This window comes from Drosophila willistoni (assembly GCF_018902025.1).
Source record: "Drosophila willistoni isolate 14030-0811.24 chromosome XL unlocalized genomic scaffold, UCI_dwil_1.1 Seg142, whole genome shotgun sequence".
Taxonomy (NCBI): Eukaryota; Metazoa; Arthropoda; class Insecta; order Diptera; family Drosophilidae; genus Drosophila; species Drosophila willistoni.
In genome coordinates, this window is record NW_025814053.1 from 6,900,445 (window position 1) to 6,917,988 (window position 17,544).

Sequence of the window (17,544 nt, forward strand, 5' to 3'; positions counted from 1 at the left end):
AAATCCGATTTAATTGAGATATAATTTTGAAAATTGGTTAGAAATTGGCCAAAATTTCTGAGGCAAAAAGATTGAATAATGGATGAATATTGACCTCAAGCCGGCTTAGGCAAATGTCTAATTTAAATTTTCTAAATGTTTGTAAACTAGTCATTCATAATCTTAAATAAATAATATATATTAAATATTGTTTTTAATATTTGTTATACCTAAAGTTTCATTATATGGAAGTTCAACATAGAAAAGTTTGACTTTATCCCAAATTTTAAGAAAACACAAAAAAAAACATGTTTAATGAAAAATAAAACAAAAATTTCCATAAATTTCAAAGAAAATTCCATTCAAATGCAAAATTTCCCTCCAAAGATTCCATGCAAGGAGAATTGATATTGATTCCCAGCTCTATAAGCAACCCTGAAAAATTCTGAATATCTTCAGCCCTGGCCGCGGTTCAATATAGTTTTGAAAAATTTCTAGACTACCAATAACAGTTCTCCGAGATTAGTGAATGTTGCAACACTCACTAGAAAGCTTAATTTAGCCTAAACTCACACACTTGCGGCGAAAGAAAGTAAAGAGCTTTTCGCTTAAGCTTTTCGATTTGTGCCCAAACTTACCCATAGAGGTCGCCATTCAAGAGGAGAAAAAACAAATGGGGGGCACACTTTTTAACGTTTCTTTCGATCTTTTGAATATTTATTTTCAAAAAACTAAATCAAACACATGCACACGCCGCATTCTGGAATCGCACACATACAAAAAAAAAGGCATAACAATGAAAGTATCAAAATACAGCCAAAAACAGTTAGAAAACCCATTGAAAGGTCTCTTATAAATTCTAGGAATAGTTCTTCATTAGATATTCATAGGAATATTCAAAGACGAGCAGCAGAATGGCACCGCCCGGTCCCAGACGCATAATCTTCGGCACCAAACCCTTGTAGAGGGCACGGAAACCCTCCTCCCGATACACAATGCCCATGGAAGCGAAGGTGCCGCGGTATTTAATCTGTCCGGGCACTGGCTGTGGCCCCTGGATTCTCGACTTGGCCACATCAAAGGGTATATTAACAAAGCAGGCCAATGTGCCAGCCAAGAAACCAATGGCCACCTTGCGCAAGAACTCCCACCGATGATCCTGGGCAACGGGCACAGCATTCCGCACACTGTGATAGAATCCAAAGTACACCATATTGAAGACACCATTGCGACCCATGGTGGCGGTCAGACCCTTGTTTAGACCCCGCAATCCGAAACCATCCCGTCTCACAATGTCCCTGGCCACGGTTCCTGTGCTGAGCATTTTCTTTTGACGATCGGCCTGTTGTGCGACTTTAACCACCTCGAACGGATTGACGGCAATGGCTTCCAGAGTGCCAGCCGTTAGACCGGCCAACGAAAAGGTCAAGGGTGTGGGTTGTGGTTCACCAAATTGAAATAGCGGTTTCGTCTGTTCGAATACCAGAAATTTGATGGCCCTCTTCGGCGTTTCGGCCAGAATGGGCGGCATAATGCCCTTCCAGTACGAGGTGACGCCCTCATTGCGATACATCTTGGCAAAGCAATCAAAGACGCCATTGTAGTGAACCTAGAAAAGACAAAAAAAGAAAAAGGAAAATGAAAAACGCCTTCAAAGAGGAGAAGGAAGTAGTATTGTAAAACTCAAGGTGAGTCCAAGACAAAGACTGGAAGATATATGTACTGTACATCATTCAATATGAGTGCATTGTGCTAAATAATTTGCCAGTCTCTCCATCAAAAACAACAAACTGTCTGCCTCTCTTCTATTCTGCGTCTTTATGCGTTGTCTTTTCGCTTCTTTGACTCTTCTTTATATATGTTTATGTATGTTTGCCTCTCTGTGTTCCAATTTGCATCTATTTCAAAGCTATTTTCATATGCCATAAATTTTCATAAAAAAACGAATGTATGTTTTTCAAAAAATAATCCGTATATCTGAATTTAAATGTATCTTTTACAAAAATTTTTAAAATTATTCATTTTCAAGAACTAACATAGATCCAACTTCTTAGACACGAAAGACCTATGATTAGGTCAGGCAGAATCTAGATACCCAAGGGGTTTGAGATATTCTTCTGGCTTCCTCTTGCCCCTGCAGTTGAAAACGTGAGATACCCAAATGCCTCTTGGCTCCACTTAGTGTAGACCAGTCTTCCAATGTCCTCTAAGGATGCTTCAAAGATGTGACTGTGCTGATTGTAGCTAACTGCCAGTTGATCAGGACTTTCCAAGAAAACCCTCATCTTTTTTCAATACTATGTTTTTCGATGAAACAATTAAGCGTATAAAAATTTCATGACCGTTTCCACTCTACATTTATAACTTTCCCTTTCCATAACATTCTGATCGTTGTCGCTCGCTTCAAGGCTAGTTAATCCAAGTTCGATTCAAATGATAATAAAATATTTATGTACAGCAATAAAATAATTAAATTCCATTGGTAAGTTGTTCGATATCAAGAGTTGTTCAAATCAGAATCAGAGAAATCACTGAAATTTATGGTAAAAAAATTTGCAATGGAGCAGGGATCAAAAATAGTTTCAATATGTTTAGGTACATAGTACACAACTTAATTAAAAGTGCAGGTAATATGAAGAATTCGGATACCCTTTCAACTGTCAGTGTGGATGGACGATTCGAGTTGGGAGTTTTTTTTTTGTACTTTTAACTAATACTTGACAAAAAAAGTCCCAATTTAAAGCAATTTATTTTTCTGCCATTGGACTTTTTGTTTTTATAAATGAAACTAGAAACTATTCAAAAGTATTTTCAAAAATATATCTATCCCGTTTTTTTCTATAAGTTTCTTAGCCTCTGGGCGCAAAGTTTCCGAAATCCATCCCTGTTTATAAGATGGAATATGACTTTTGGTCTAATTGTATGTTAATTGTACTATATAATCTAACTCGATATCTTAGGTACACTTGTATATATTTTCATAATGCACTTTTATACTGAATTATGCTATGCTTAAAGTCTTTATATGATAAATTCATAGATAACTTAAAAAAAGAGCGATTACACTTTCTTCTTTGTCTTGTTTGGTTTTTGTTTTAACTAAAAATCGTCCCTCAATAACTACATTATTTGTCTACTGTTTCAATTAACTATAAGTTGCTAATCTTAAAATGAAAACAAACACAACAAAAAAAGAAACAATTAAGCGTATAAAAATTTCCAAAGTTCATGGCCCTTGAAACACTTTATTTTTGTCATGGCACACGCGTTAGAATATTTTGAAAATGAAACTTTTGATAATGGGCAAATCTCTTTCGCTTGGGCCAGACGAAGTGGTCCGAGTTTTGATAAGAGGATATGCCTTCTCAGTCACACTGTAAGCACCCTTCTTTCTCCCTCTCTCTCTCTATCACTATGTCTTATGAAGTGGGCACACTCTCTGTATTGCTCTCATTCTTTTATTCTCTTTGCTTTGCGTGTTTTGTTTGGCGGCGTCACGACGCGTCGTCAGCATCAGCTGTGAGGGTGGACGTAGTCTGTCTATGTCTAGGTCTTTGTGTCTTTGTCTATCCAGTATCTAGTGCGTAAGCTTGACCTTGGTATAACCTTTCTTCTTTCTGTTTGTATGGCCAAACATATCGATATAGACAGTTAACCATAAAAGTCCACGCATAGTTGAAAGATATTGAATGGCCTTTCAGCATACTTTGCTTAACCAAACATAGATTCTTACGACATACTAAAATATTTATATGTATTAATATAAATCTCACTTGGTTTTTTAAGAAAGTTGCTTAAAGGCATTAAAAAGTCTAGATTTGAATTCAATGATACATATCTTATACTATCTCAATGTTGTTTAGTGTCACCATTCAAAGATATGTCGAAAGTTTGTCAGAATTTTGATCTCTCAATCACTTTTGAGTATATACAGATGTACGATAACATTTCTAGTTCACTGTGTACTGGATTTTAATGTGACATAGGCATGACACTTCAATTGAGTGTGATATTTTTTTTTTTATTGGATCTTTATGGATTGTGGAAAAAAAGAAGGTTTCTTGGTTCTTAGCACTTATCAGCTGTATGCATAAGGCAACCCTCGAGTTTGGAGTAGATGGTTATCAGTTTAAAGCTTTTTATCTTGTTTAAAATTGGCGAGAGACACAGAGAGAAAGAAAACAAAAGCTTCCAATAGTGGAAGATCTACGACTTACCTCACTGACAGCTGCTGAGACGGGACTTGCTTGAATCTGTATGCGTGTCTTGACCACATCCAAGGGCTGCATAATGCAAACCTCCAGGAAGCCGGCAGATCCGCCGGCCATCACTTGAAAGACAGCCCTTTTGGCTGTTGAAATTTCGCGCGGCTTTTCACTTGCCATCTTTTACTTTGGTCTCTCACAAAACAAACAAAAAAGTTCATAAAAAAAAAACCAATTAATTGTAGTAGTTACACCGAAAATTTTGTCAATATGAGCCGAGCCCACTTTGTTTGCCCGCCCACGAAAACAAAAACAATGAAATTTTCCTCTCTACGTATACGATTCAACAACAACAAACACAACACAGGAAAAGTAAAGAAATTGAGTTGCGGAATTAAGACGGAATTTGTCAATCGCCGCTGCCGCTTCGCCGTCACCCGCCGCTTCGAGAACGTAATTCGCACTGAAAATTGAATTCCAAAGCGCTCAGCTGAAGACTATGGAATTTGGAAACGGGGTCTGGACGGGGGGGGAGGTTCTGGTAAGCTGTAAGCTTTCGCATACACTGGAAGAGCCAGCACAGTGATGGAGAGGAGGCAAACAACTGACAGAGAGGGAGACCTATCGTGCTAATTGAATTCTACTGATCGTATCGCTATCGGTTGGGAGGGGGAAAAGCTTTCGAACCGAAATCTACTTATGACAGCGAATGGCCATTATTCTGGTGGTTGTTCGTTGTTCGGTCCGATGCCAAAGCTTTTTCCTATTAGAGATGGTTCAATGATTGTCTAGCCCCCAAAAGAAATGACCAACTGGAGTGAAATGTATCTGAAAGGTGCAAAATGTGTAAGAAAACAATAATATAAACAGAGAATGACAAAAAATGAACCTAACCCCAGATTAGATTATACTTTTCTTATAGATTATAAAGCGCTGAATCTATGTATGTTCTCCAAATGTTCAGGTCTTGCTCTAATTTTGGTATTTCCCTAAGATATTTCTTAACTTTAAAGTGCAAACAAATGTTTTGGTCTGCTTTTGAAGTCACAGTTTTGTTTAAGTCTAGAAATCTGAATATTTGAAGAACATATTCGCATTCAGCGCGACATAGTCAATTCAAAAAGTGTATTTTGTCGACCTATGCAATTCTTAGAATTCGTATTCTATACCCATCATTAAGTAAGAATGCTTAGCACTCAGCAGAAAACAGCTGCAATTACAGAAACCATCTTGAATTTTTAATTAATGATCAACTAGTAAGTTACTAGGCCTTAAGTTAAGGTTAGTCCTTTCTTACAAAATATGACTTATTCTTCTTATACCAAAATTGCGAAAACGAGAGCTAAAAGGCATTGAAATCTCATTTTTTCTTTTACATTATTCGACTTAAATGCTATTTTACAACTTTAAGTTATATTGACGACCTAATTTTTTGTAACTGCATAAGAAAATATAGAAAATTGGATAATTGTTGGATTGTTGGATAACAATTAAGATATTTTGAGTAAATATTACAAACAAAATAGCTTATTATAACATGTCTATTTATTTGCGGAATTCAAGCAGATCTTAATTACCTATTTATTATAGTCTTTAATTTTTATAGATCCTGAGATTTTAAAGGATAGACTGAAACTTTGAGGACTTTAATATACCCATTTCTAAGGTATGATTGATATTGATTTTAATAATCACAATTAATAGGTTCTATAATAGAGCAAATAGAGAAGTATCTCAATATGTGGAAATATTCCTAGTAACAGACTTTTCTTATTCCTAGATTTTACTTACTATATTCAGTCTATATCTCTATTCTAGGAAACTAAAACATCGCAATCTTTAACAAAAAATTTTTAATTATGTGTAAATCGTAAAAAAAAATCATTTTTTTCATAAAAGAAATTGGTTCGATGAAACAATGGAGAAATATAGAGTTTACTTGAACAAAACCAAAAGAATATAGAGAGATTGAGGATCTTAAATGTAGTTGTGATCCTTATCTAGTTTGTCTTTTGGCTAAGTACATCATAATTATTGTTCCATCAATGAGTTTCTGATACATTTGACACTAAATGCCATAATCACAGGAATTCTGAACGAAATATCTATTCTGTTCGATCACTGTATGTTTATCAGATTGAATATGGGATGGAACTTTGGTTCTGGCCATCTACAATGATGATGTTGAGAGATGTTGTTGATCCACACCCATGTCAAGAAGCTGACAATGGACAAACAAATCGTTTGACATATTCACATCTGTCTTGAGTGCAAGTGTATCCGCTGTATCTGCATCTGCTGCGGGCTGCGTTGATTGCTTTATTGTTGTTGTTTCCCCTACCCCACCTTCCCAGTGCAGTGGGAGAGGGAAAGTAGTGTGGTGGAGTGGAGTTTTGTTGCATGGAAATTATGATACGAGATATATTGAGGACAAACTTTCATTTACATGCGATAGAACAAATTGTTGGTGTCAAAAAAAATACCAAAATTAAAATGCCCATCCATCCAAGATGCTTTTCAGATGACTCTCCCTTCCTTCCTCTCTCTCTCTCTCTCTGTCTCCCTTTGCCGTCTTTGCTTTTGGCCAGATATCGTCTTTGTTTATTTTTTTTTTTTGTTCTTTATGATTGTCCAAATATTTTTGATCTCTGTCTGTTAATTATGGGCACGAGTTGGCGTGACGGCTGCGATGCGATCCGATCGAATGCAATGTGTGGAATTTCTTATACTGATATTAATATTGAAACACATCTATGTACACACTTGACTTGGATGCATGATTAAATTTTGTTACATTTTTGTGGGATTTTAATTTGAAATGCATTGGTGGGCCATTAAAAGCTAATAAACTGCCCCTTAATTTTCCCCCCACCCCCTCGCACTGTTATTATATTCTTCTGTCAAACTTAATAATGTTGTAAAGTCACGCAAGAGTACGGAAAATCCAAATGTTATGTATGTGGAAGAGACATTGCCATCATTATGAATGAAGAAAGGAAAAAAAAAAAACAATTTCTCGTGTTACCCGAAAATCGCCCGGCTGGAGATCGCACACACTCACAGAAGAAGAAGAAGACGAGAATCCCACAGAATTTGTAACTTGTTTTTCCATCGCTTCATTGGGTTTTTCATTTTATTCTGTAATTAGGTTTAGTTTCCCTATACCACCAGCTAGCGCCGATTGATCGATCAAAGCATAGATAGAGATACAGGCTAATAAATCATTTTTCCATTTTCATTTTCCACAATTTTCCCCTCCCCCCACACCATTTCAATGTATGTGCTCAGTCTAAGCAAAGTGAGAACTCACGACCGCCCGCGGTCGAAAAAAAAAAAGTTCTCTGTCAAAGGCTATTAACCCCATTTTTATTCGTTGTTTTTTTTTTGGTAAGTTTTAGGAACGCTCCACTTGTTCTCTTCCTTCTGACCCCAAAAGAAACCAAAAACAAGTTGCCCAAATAAAACCACCAAAAGCAAACCAAAAATTGTTTCTTCAAACAAAAACCAAAAGAAAAAAAAAAACTTTAAGAAACAGAGCGAAAAATATAAAGAAAAACCAAAATGTAGAATTTTTTCATGTTTTGATCGTGGCTAGAAGATTGCATGTACACATGAGAACTAAAGCGATGGCAGGGTGGTGAGGGGGAGGAGGAGGAGTTGGAGGGCTGGAGAGTGGAGTGATGCACATAGTGTTTTGATTAATGTCAGTTTTGACAGCTGTCCAAGGCGCTGTAATGCGCCTCCATCAAGGCACTTCAAAAAAGGTCTCTCTGCCTCTTTAAAATATTTCCCCTCTCTCTCACACACACACACACACACACACACACACACACACACACACTCAGAAATAACACTAATGGAAAATGTCTAACAGATACTAATTACAAGATCTGAATACTTATTTTGACTATACACATATGTACATATATACTTATTTATATGCTTACTAACAAATTTGCTGCTGCTGCCTGCAACCAGTTCACCAGTTCAGTTCCCGTTCACCCAGTGAACCGTGTGACCTGCTGGGAAATGTAGTGCGATTTTCTCATAAACGAAAGTAAGTTGACTATAAAAAACCAGAACCACCTAAAAAAAAATAAACCAAAAAACCGCCGTGCCCATTTAAATGTCAGTGAGGTGTATAAATTCAAGTGTTGGACACATTTTGCCAATTAGTTCTTGCCCCACAGTAGTCAACGAATGTTGGAGTATATGGAGTATATGTCCTTGCTCCGTTTGCTGGTGATTGCCATCAATTGGAGTTGGCCAGGAGCATTGCCAGTTTGTGCCCAATACACAATGGACGACGAAAGTTATCTAAATGGCGAACAGCGACCACTATGGATACTTGAGGATCAGCTAATGAAGCGAGAGCGTGAAGATCGACCAGAGGCCGATTATATAACAAGCACGCGGGCTGTCCCAACCACACGGAGACAGGAGGCAAGATCACCGGCTTCCATAACATTTCTAGTCCGCGGTGGCGGCTCAGCTACAACTATTTCACCAGTTTTAATGTCGCCTCAAAGGCGTTTTATGTTGCCACGAAGAGTGCAATTGCCCCATCGATATGTTCAGGGGATGGCACGTGCCCGAAGTCTGCCACCACCGCCAGCACCGCCAGCACCGCCAGCACCAGCAAGGTCACCAAGATCACAACGACGACGAGCTCAACATTTGCCCATCTTTGACAATGCGCCTGGGGACAATGCCTTGACGGAGCGAAATTATCCAATATTTATCTATAATGGTACCAAGGGTGAACTCATTGTAAACACTATGCTTAGCCATCAGAGATATCCCATGAAGGAGCCAGTGCCGGGACAAGTTCTCTATCCGCCATCGACTCCAATGTTTCGACCTAGACCCATAGTGGAACGTTTTCGTGTGCCTGGCCATAGGGAAATGCTCAATTTAACTCTAATACCCTTCTATGCACATGAGGCCATAACGACATCAGAAGCACCCGACACAACCACCACAATGACCACCACAAGCACCACCACCACAACACCCACACCACTGACATCCTTTGAGACACAATTACCGCGCAGTAGCAAGCGAAAAAAGCGAAAGAGGGCCAAACAATACAGTGCCTATTATTCACCTGAGCAGGTAGTTCAATGGCAGCCATCCTATGACACGACCATCAATGAGAATCATCGTCATTTCACAGTCACCGATAGGCTGGAAAGCTTGGTGGAAGAAAACGAAGAAGCAGAGGAGGAGGAAGATGTGCAAGAAGAAGATCACGAGCAAAACCAAAACGAAAACGAGTCAAAATCAACTTTTGATAGAAAAATCGATATTGATATAGTAGATGGAACATCTAGCAATGGTCCCACCCATTCATCCGCCTTTCATATAGTCTATGTGGACGAGAGTCTAGAGCCGCCGGCAATTAGCAGCAGCAGCAGCAGCAGCACCGCCACCACCAACCCCACCAGTTCCACGATGACAACTCCAGCATCAATCACCAAACTATCAAACTCAACCCCCCTGCCACCCATGCCACCCATTCAGAGTCGACAAAGTTCACGTTATGCATTGAAACGCGAGTATTTCGCATTTCCGGTATATACACTGGGTAAGCTATTGCAAAGTCCTTCTCCTACGACCCAACAAAGTCAGCGGACCAGTCGAGAAAAATGCACCAAAGATTGCACCGACCCAGACAACTCGGTAGAACAAATGGAATCCAATAATACTTGGTTTATTTTGAATTCCCGGTAAGTTGCGTTTACTTTTTCCTCAGTCGATTGTTTAGAATGTTTCCCCTTCTTTGTTTTCCAGCTACAAAGGACGCCATCGAACAAGTCAATTGGGTGAAGGAGCACCCAAATATTATACATCCAAATATATACAAAGTGCATCCAGGCCGAGATAGTAATAAAAAAACAAAAACAAAAATAAAAAATCAAACTCTGCTTGCAAATTAATTGGGCAAGGAGAAAGAACGATAGAGAAAAAGAGAATCATAGATAAATGATTGTTCTCATTTGATGGTAAATAATTTCTATGACATTTTATATGGTTCTATCGATCAGTTGTCATTATAATAGAGTTTAAGCTTCTTTTCATTCTCCCCCCTTCCAACTCCTCCTTCACCCCTTCCTCACCCATTAGGAGTTTCATCTCAAACATGATCATTAACGCCTTTATATAGATCTCTTTATTGTGAAAGAGAGTTACATGGCCATAATAATAAAGTCCGCCATAAAGTCCCATAAAATCCTATAAATTCCACAATTCCTCCATTCTTCAATTCATGGCAAGACAAAGCACTACGAATGTCTAGTCTTTGACTAGAAAGTTATCGTAAAAGCTAAAGCTTATATATGAGGCTATATATTGAATGGATTGAGGAACTAAATATTACATAATCAGGGACGGCCAGGGGAGGGACCAATACATTGCCCGCAATTTTGTGACCCAAATACCAAAAAAAAAAAACAAAAATACAGAATCAAAGATCACCCAAAACAAAATTTTCCCCTCCAACTGTTGGTGGAAAATGTGTTAAATAAAAATCGAGTATCGAGTCATCAAAAGGTAGAAAATTTTTTATGGCCAATTCTAATGTTGAGCTGTGAGCGGAACCCTTTCAACTCGACAAACAGAGGGAGGGGAGTGGAGAAGCCACGCCCCTCCCCCCCTATCACCACAGCTAGCCGTTAACCATGGCTAGGTCTCTCCCTCTCTAACATCATTCATTCAATCATTTTGTCAATGATCTAACGTCGAGGCTTTCTATTCTAAACGCTTGTTCATTATTATTATTGATTTCCTTAGCTTAGATTTCGCTCTTATGTTTTATTCTTGTTTTTGTTTTCCTTTACGTTTCATTGTTTTTCTCTAGGTGTGGGGGGGGGGGGGCGAGATTTTCCAAGCCTGCAATTAATTTTCTCGTTGTTCTAGCTTCGATGGTAAACCCCACCTTTTACTTGGTGGAGAGATGAAACCCGCTTTGGTGTCGGCGTTCATCCATCGTGCCATGGCTGTGGGGCACAACTTTTGTGCCCCCCACTCCCACTCTCTCTATCTCTCTCTCTCTCTCTCTCTCTCTCACTCTCTCTACTCTTTCCACAGCTTCCCAAGCTGCCACCCCAACCCCAAACTAAAAGCAGAGAGAAGAAAAATAAAAAGTGGCAGCTTGTACATTTGGACCGATCAGCTAGCTATAAAAGCTTGACTTTTGTGTGTCTTTGGTTTTAGAACAAATGCAGCTGCCAATGCGAACAGAACGCGCCAATACAATAATTATTTTTTTATACTAAAGACCAAAAAACTAACTAACTAACTCAAGTAAACTCAAGTGAACCAGAATCGATTTTAAAATGTTGCAATTCTTAGTGGTATGTGCAAAAACAGAAAAATTTCACCATTATTATTTTTTTTTTTTTGTTTCAAGTGAAAGTGTATTAAAGAACTGAAAAATGATATCCAAAAACTATAAAAGTGTGGAATAAAATAATAATAAAGCCCATTAATAATAAAACACGACATTTTTCGTTTAAAAAAAAAGATCCAGATAGTAAAGAAAAATACTAAAAACTGAATTAGTATTTTTTCTTCTCTAAATGACACTTGAAACCAATTGTTAATGCTGAATTGAAAATGAACAATATATTTAAATATGAACAATTTTTGAATACTCAAACTGGTTGTAAAGAACTCATATATACATAAATATATACAGACAAAATTTACTCGAGTGTTTTAACGATATGTAGGCGAAATAAATTAACATCCTAGTACCAAAAAAAGTTGTAGTTTTGAAATGTTTTGAAACCTTCCGATGAACATTTCTTACTATTTTTGATCCTTTTTGATTCTTGAGTGCTTAAGTAAATGCAAATTTTTCGTCAATTGTCATATATTAGAAAGCTTGTTGATCCTTTTTCAATATCGAAATGGCCCTTTTTTTTGCACACGTTGAAGTAAATACATGTTTTTGACAGCTTTTACAAATATATTTTTTTTAAGAATAACCAACTATATGTAGATTTTCAACAAATTGCCAGCAAAAAGTCATAGAAACAAATTGTCTTTGGCTTTCAACGATCTAAATATAAACAATTTGATTCTAACAATGAAATGAAGGCAATTAAGTTAAAAAATGAATACTAAAAAGCAAAAGGAATTACAAACTAAGAATTCACCAAACAAATTATTCTCTTTGTGTGGCTCTTTAGAGGATGGTTATCAAAAACCGTATGATATGATCTATTAATATTGTCTCTTGTGTTTGTGTGTATGTCTGTCTTTCAGATCATGGGAGTCCTTTGGGCATATCCAACTGACTGCAATGCTTTCTGGTGGCCAAAAACAAGCACGTAAGTCCCGCAAAAATGGCAAAAAAGCGATTTTCTCTTTTGGCATTTGATTTTATGGTATTTTGGATTTGGCCTTCTAATTTTTTTTTTTTTTTTTTGCAGAGAGGCGCCTGTGAGCGGACCACAACAGATGTTGCAACAGATTCCTTTGACTTATTTCCGTACGTACACGTATCAGCCGCTAGCCGGTGGACCATTTAGTGTGCCATTCTTTGGATTTGGTGCGGCTCAAACTCCATTGCTGGCGAATCCCACGCAATTTGATCCGTATGCGGTAACGAGCTATGCGGCAGCTAGACGGCACGATAATGGTCCGGTTTCACTGGCTGCAGGTCATGCCAAAAAGGATGTAACGCCTCCAGTTACCGCTACTACTAGTGCCAGTACTAGTACGAGTACAACAGCAGCTCCAACCACAACAACAACGACGACAACAACAACTACAACGCCAGCGCCAACAACCACCAGCAGCACCACCACCACCACCACCACCATGAGAAGTAGCAGTAGCAGTAGCAGCAGCAGCAGCAGCACAACAACACCAGCAACATCAACCTCAACTAGATACCATCTCGGCAGTACAGATGGAGCCGCCTATGCCGCCTCCTTGCGCTATGGTCCTGGGCTAAACAATGCCGAATATCCCACATACACCAGACGGGTCAATCAACTTTACAATGCCAGGCCACAGTATCCCTATCCTGATTACTTCAACTATCAGCAACAGCCGCAGTATCAGCAGCAGCAACAGGCACCATTTAGCCCATTGGCTGAACAGCAGCAACAATTTGGTAATGTGAACGCGAATGGCAATAGAGGAGCTCGCATACAATTTGTACCCTGCATGTGCCCCATTAGCATGCCCAGTCATTCGATGGCTCCATCAGGAACACCTTCAGGCATAGCCATTAGCAGCAATGGCAATGGCAACAGTGGCAGTGGCAGTGGCAGTGGCAGCGATTCCAATTCACCCACCGAACGAAATATTTTGGACCTGCAAGCACGCAACATTATAGATGGTCATGAGCTGCTAGCAGCTGAAGCCAACTCCGAGTCAGAGTCTCATGGTCCAGCTGACACTGACTCTGATGACAACCAACAAGAGGAGCAGCAACAGCAGCTGCAGCGTCAGCAACAGGACAATGATGACGGCGACGACAGCGCCGGCGACGACGACGACGAGGAGGAGGAGGAGGACCAGGAGCAACAAAAACGTGGACAGGATGCATTGAATGACACACCAGAGGGCAAAGTTCTTCTTGAGGCTCAGGAGACAACGCCCACTGTAGTGTCCAATAGTTTGGTTTAATTAAGGCCATGCTTCCGGCCACCTTTGCCACCTGCCACCCAGACTGAAAATGTATGTTATTACACAGAAAAACAAACAAACAATCAAGAAAAAGAAAAGGGCTTTTCATTCATCAACGGACATTTTTTTGTTTTTTGTCGAATAACTGAAATAAATTAATAGAAACATATTAAAGAAATTAATTTGGCGTCTCTGTGGGTTTTCAGATATTCTACTTATCCTCTGATAACATTTTAGTTAGACATTTAGATTAGTCTAATTTATTATATAATTTAACAACAAACATGTAAGTTTGTCATATAAGAATTTGTTTTCTGGTTGTTCCTGTGCTAGCTATATATATACTATAGTAGTTTGATCCCAACAATATTCAGCAAATTGCTGCTCAACCTGGCCAAAACTAACAAGCTTAGTTTTAAAAAACTTTGCAAAACATTAAGAATTTCTAAGACTTCTTCTTTGACCAATTACTTTTATGGCAGTCTAATCCATCTCGTTTTCATATTTTGTGTAAGAATGATAATAAGTTCTGCTTAGGATGGGGTTAACTTTGACTACGACGAAGTTAAGAGACCCTTACACGTTTTTCTGTTTCTCTTTCCATACATAAAGGAGTTAAGAGTTGAATATTAATTTTCTACTAAAACGAATTAAACGACAAAAACATGGCCATATGAACTCTTCTTATCGTGTTAATCTGATATGATTCCCACTATGCGTCGCACTGTCTTATCCCCAAAAATCTAGCCCTTTTGCTAGGATTTAATATCCTCGCAGTGGCTTTTAAATTAAAGGCGCTAGTTTAATTTAAACAGACAAGTGCAAACTAAGATGAATCAGATATAGATTTGTCTCCTCATTCCGTTTAAGAATACATATATAGGTACATAAGGTACCTACACATATCCAGGAGGGATAAAACCCTTTACTCCTTCGTCAAAAATTAATGAAATTACTTAACTTCGTTTCTGAAGAGAGAGAGATTATTTTTACTTTCTTAATCGTAATGTCTCCGTTTTCTAAACAATTGCAAGAAAAAATATATTTGTTTTATTTGTCGTTTTTATTTATTTATGATTCATATCCATCAAATACATTTACACATTCATACATATACATAGATATACACATATATATATATATATGCATTTAGTTCTAATACTTTGCGCATCTTTTGCCGATTTGCTGATGACAATTGATTACATTCAACTAACTTGAACTTTGCATCCTCGACAAAGAAGAGAGACAGAGAGATAGAGAGAGAGAGAGCACATTTTATACTTTCTGCCCCTTTTCTCTCCATCTACATTTTTGTTTTTCTTCTTTTTTGTGTGTGTGTTTCATTTAACAATTATAATTATATAAATTACATATCTAAACATATACCTAGTTAGATTTGTATGAACTTGTGCTTCGAGTCTTTGAAGTAAAGATAATTTTTCCAAAAGAAAATATTAAAATAAAACCAAAAATAAGTTTCATTTCTTTGTCGTTTACAATTTTTTGTAAGAAAATTAGGTTTTTCCTTTTTCATGTTTACGAATTTATCTAAATTTATATGTTATGTATACAGTAATTTATAGTTAAGTAGTAAGTAGGTTTATATATATGTATATATATATAAAAAAAACTATATAATATTAATTTAAGAAAATACATAATTAGAATTATACAAATTACAATTAAACAAGAAAAAAAATATATAATCAGTCATTTAAGTTATTTTAGATATACATATACAAATACACGCATAGCTTAAAAAATTGTCGTATTTAAAACTAGAATCTTATATACTCAAAAAAGAAATCTCATCCCCAAATTCAAGGGATGCCGATCTTTACATATTTCGATATATGTCTGTATATATATATATATCGATTACTTAGTGCTAAATTGATTTGCTTGTAAGTCTGTGTGTGTTTGTGTTGGAAAAGAATTCGTTTGTTTGTGTGTGTGTGTGTATGTGTTTAGTTTGCTTTAGTTTCACGCTTTTGGTTTACTTTCCATTTACTTCAATCCTTCACTTACTATTCACTTCATTCTTTTGTGTCTTACATGCTAAAAGAATTGCATTAATATGGCCTATATTTATGAAAGAAGACAACAACTTCTCGTCTTGCATCTTCTTCGTCTTAATTCGACAAAAAAAAAAAAAAAGTTCAAAAAAAAAAGTGTCCCTTTTTTTTTGAACAACACACACAGATGATTATTTTTGTTGGTATTTGTATATATGTTTTGTTTGTTTCTTTCATTTTTTTTTTTGTTGTGTCACTTGCCTTAAAGGATATGCTATACGTTGTTGTGGTTGTGTTTTCTATTTTCCCCCCCAAAACATTCTTATTTTGTTTATCGACTTTCTTCTGCTTTACTTTCTTTTTTTTCATTCATCTAATTCTTCTGTCTGATTTTTGCTTTATAATTTATTTCTTAATTTTGTTTTTTTTGTTTTTCCTCATCGATTGCATCGACTTGAAAACTTCCTTTGCTTTCTTTCTTTTCTCTGCTTTTCTTTTTGCTTTCTTCTCTTTCTTCTTTTCCTGTCACTCAAATAATACACACTAAAAATCATCGGCTAAACATAATGAGATTGCTCAAGAAAGTTATACAAAGAAAAAAAAAAAAAAGACACGAATGCTTGTTAGGTATAATCAATTCATTCATTCAATCATTCACACTCTCATTCATTCAACCATTCATTGCATCATTCATCCATTTCACTTAAATCTCGCTTTCGTTTCACTAAACTTTTTGCACACGCTGAACACAAAGAAACCGAGCAAAATACACGTTATCACAAGTTTTTTTTTTTGCTTTCGATAAATGTCAAAACCAAAAAAAAATATATACATACATCAAATGGGTATGTATGTATGTATGTATATATATGTTTCAAAAATATTGGGCGTGGCAGGCAACACACAGACATACACACAATAAATTATTACACCCAATAAAAAAAAAAAAATACATAAAACTGAAAATCGTAATTTAAATTAAAGTTAAAATTATTATGCATAGTCAAAGAGGGGTCTGGGGTTTAGGAAAACATTTTAAAAAACTAAATGCTGATTAAATCTCAGATCTCTGGTAATATATAGATATATATACATATATATTCAAATGTAAATATATATATATACATATATAAGTAGGTACCACATAGCAGAGCACCAGTGCAACAGTTAAAACAAACGTCAATCGTCCTCCAGGGGAGACATCGCAGATGGAGGAGAATATGGTGGACGTTGTAGAGGCGTAGGATGAGCAGCTGATTTGATTTCCGCCCATGCCTGAACTCTAGATTTCCGTTTGTTTGTCGTGTTTCCTTTTGCAGGCAAAATCTTGGCATCGATCTAGACAAATGTCTCTCTGATGACGGTGCTGCTGCTACTGGTGCTTGGATCTTAGAATTCCGTTGATTGTCAGACAAATGATGAGAAACCGGGCAGTGGTGCCCTCGATCTGGCCATATTATTGACAATAATCTGGCCACCATTGAGGCTCATCACTGCACTGCCCTCGGGCTCCGAATCGGTGTAACTGGAATAATTGCGCACCGGTTTGGTCTTCTTCCACGACTGACGCAGTGAATCATTCACATTGGCATAATGATTGACAAACGAATGCGGATCACTGCGGACGCTTTCATTCTCACTTTCCGAGTGCTACAAAAAAACAACCAGGTAAGAAACAAAGAGAAATACCAAATGTTATT

The 17,544-nt window shown here is 37.2% G+C and overlaps 4 protein-coding genes across 4 annotated transcripts in view; 2 read left to right on the top strand and 2 right to left on the bottom strand.

Moving 5' to 3' along the window:
* Positions 1 to 674: 674 nt before the first annotated feature.
* Positions 675 to 4,644, bottom strand: LOC6644562 (mitochondrial 2-oxodicarboxylate carrier). Its single transcript, XM_002067425.4, has 2 exons — positions 4,197 to 4,644; positions 675 to 1,588 (listed from the first exon to the last, which is right to left on the bottom strand). The coding sequence occupies exons 1-2, from the start codon at positions 4,362 to 4,364 to the stop codon at positions 839 to 841; spliced, it is 918 nt and encodes a 305-aa protein (XP_002067461.1). The 5' UTR covers positions 4,365 to 4,644; the 3' UTR covers positions 675 to 838.
* Positions 4,645 to 8,384: 3,740 nt separating this feature from the next.
* LOC6644561 lies at positions 8,385 to 9,917 on the top strand. Its single transcript, XM_023177050.1, has 2 exons — positions 8,385 to 9,599; positions 9,687 to 9,917. The coding sequence occupies exons 1-2, from the start codon at positions 8,385 to 8,387 to the stop codon at positions 9,915 to 9,917; spliced, it is 1,446 nt and encodes a 481-aa protein (XP_023032818.1).
* A 2,541-nt stretch (positions 9,918 to 12,458) lies between these two features.
* Positions 12,459 to 13,924, top strand: LOC6644819 (mucin-5AC). The gene is made up of 2 exons (XM_023177049.2): positions 12,459 to 12,520; positions 12,623 to 13,924. Exons 1-2 carry the CDS (start codon positions 12,459 to 12,461, stop codon positions 13,827 to 13,829), a joined length of 1,269 nt encoding a protein of 422 aa, XP_023032817.1. The 3' UTR covers positions 13,830 to 13,924.
* A 2,800-nt stretch (positions 13,925 to 16,724) lies between these two features.
* LOC6644818 (protein sidekick) overlaps positions 16,725 to 17,544 on the bottom strand; it is a gene marked incomplete at its 5' end in the record, with an annotated part of 31,992 nt that continues 31,172 nt past the window's right edge. The window contains one exon of the mRNA XM_047011598.1: positions 16,725 to 17,494. Coding sequence (XP_046867554.1) covers positions 17,252 to 17,494 — 243 coding nt within the window. The remainder of the gene's footprint in view (positions 17,495 to 17,544) is intronic.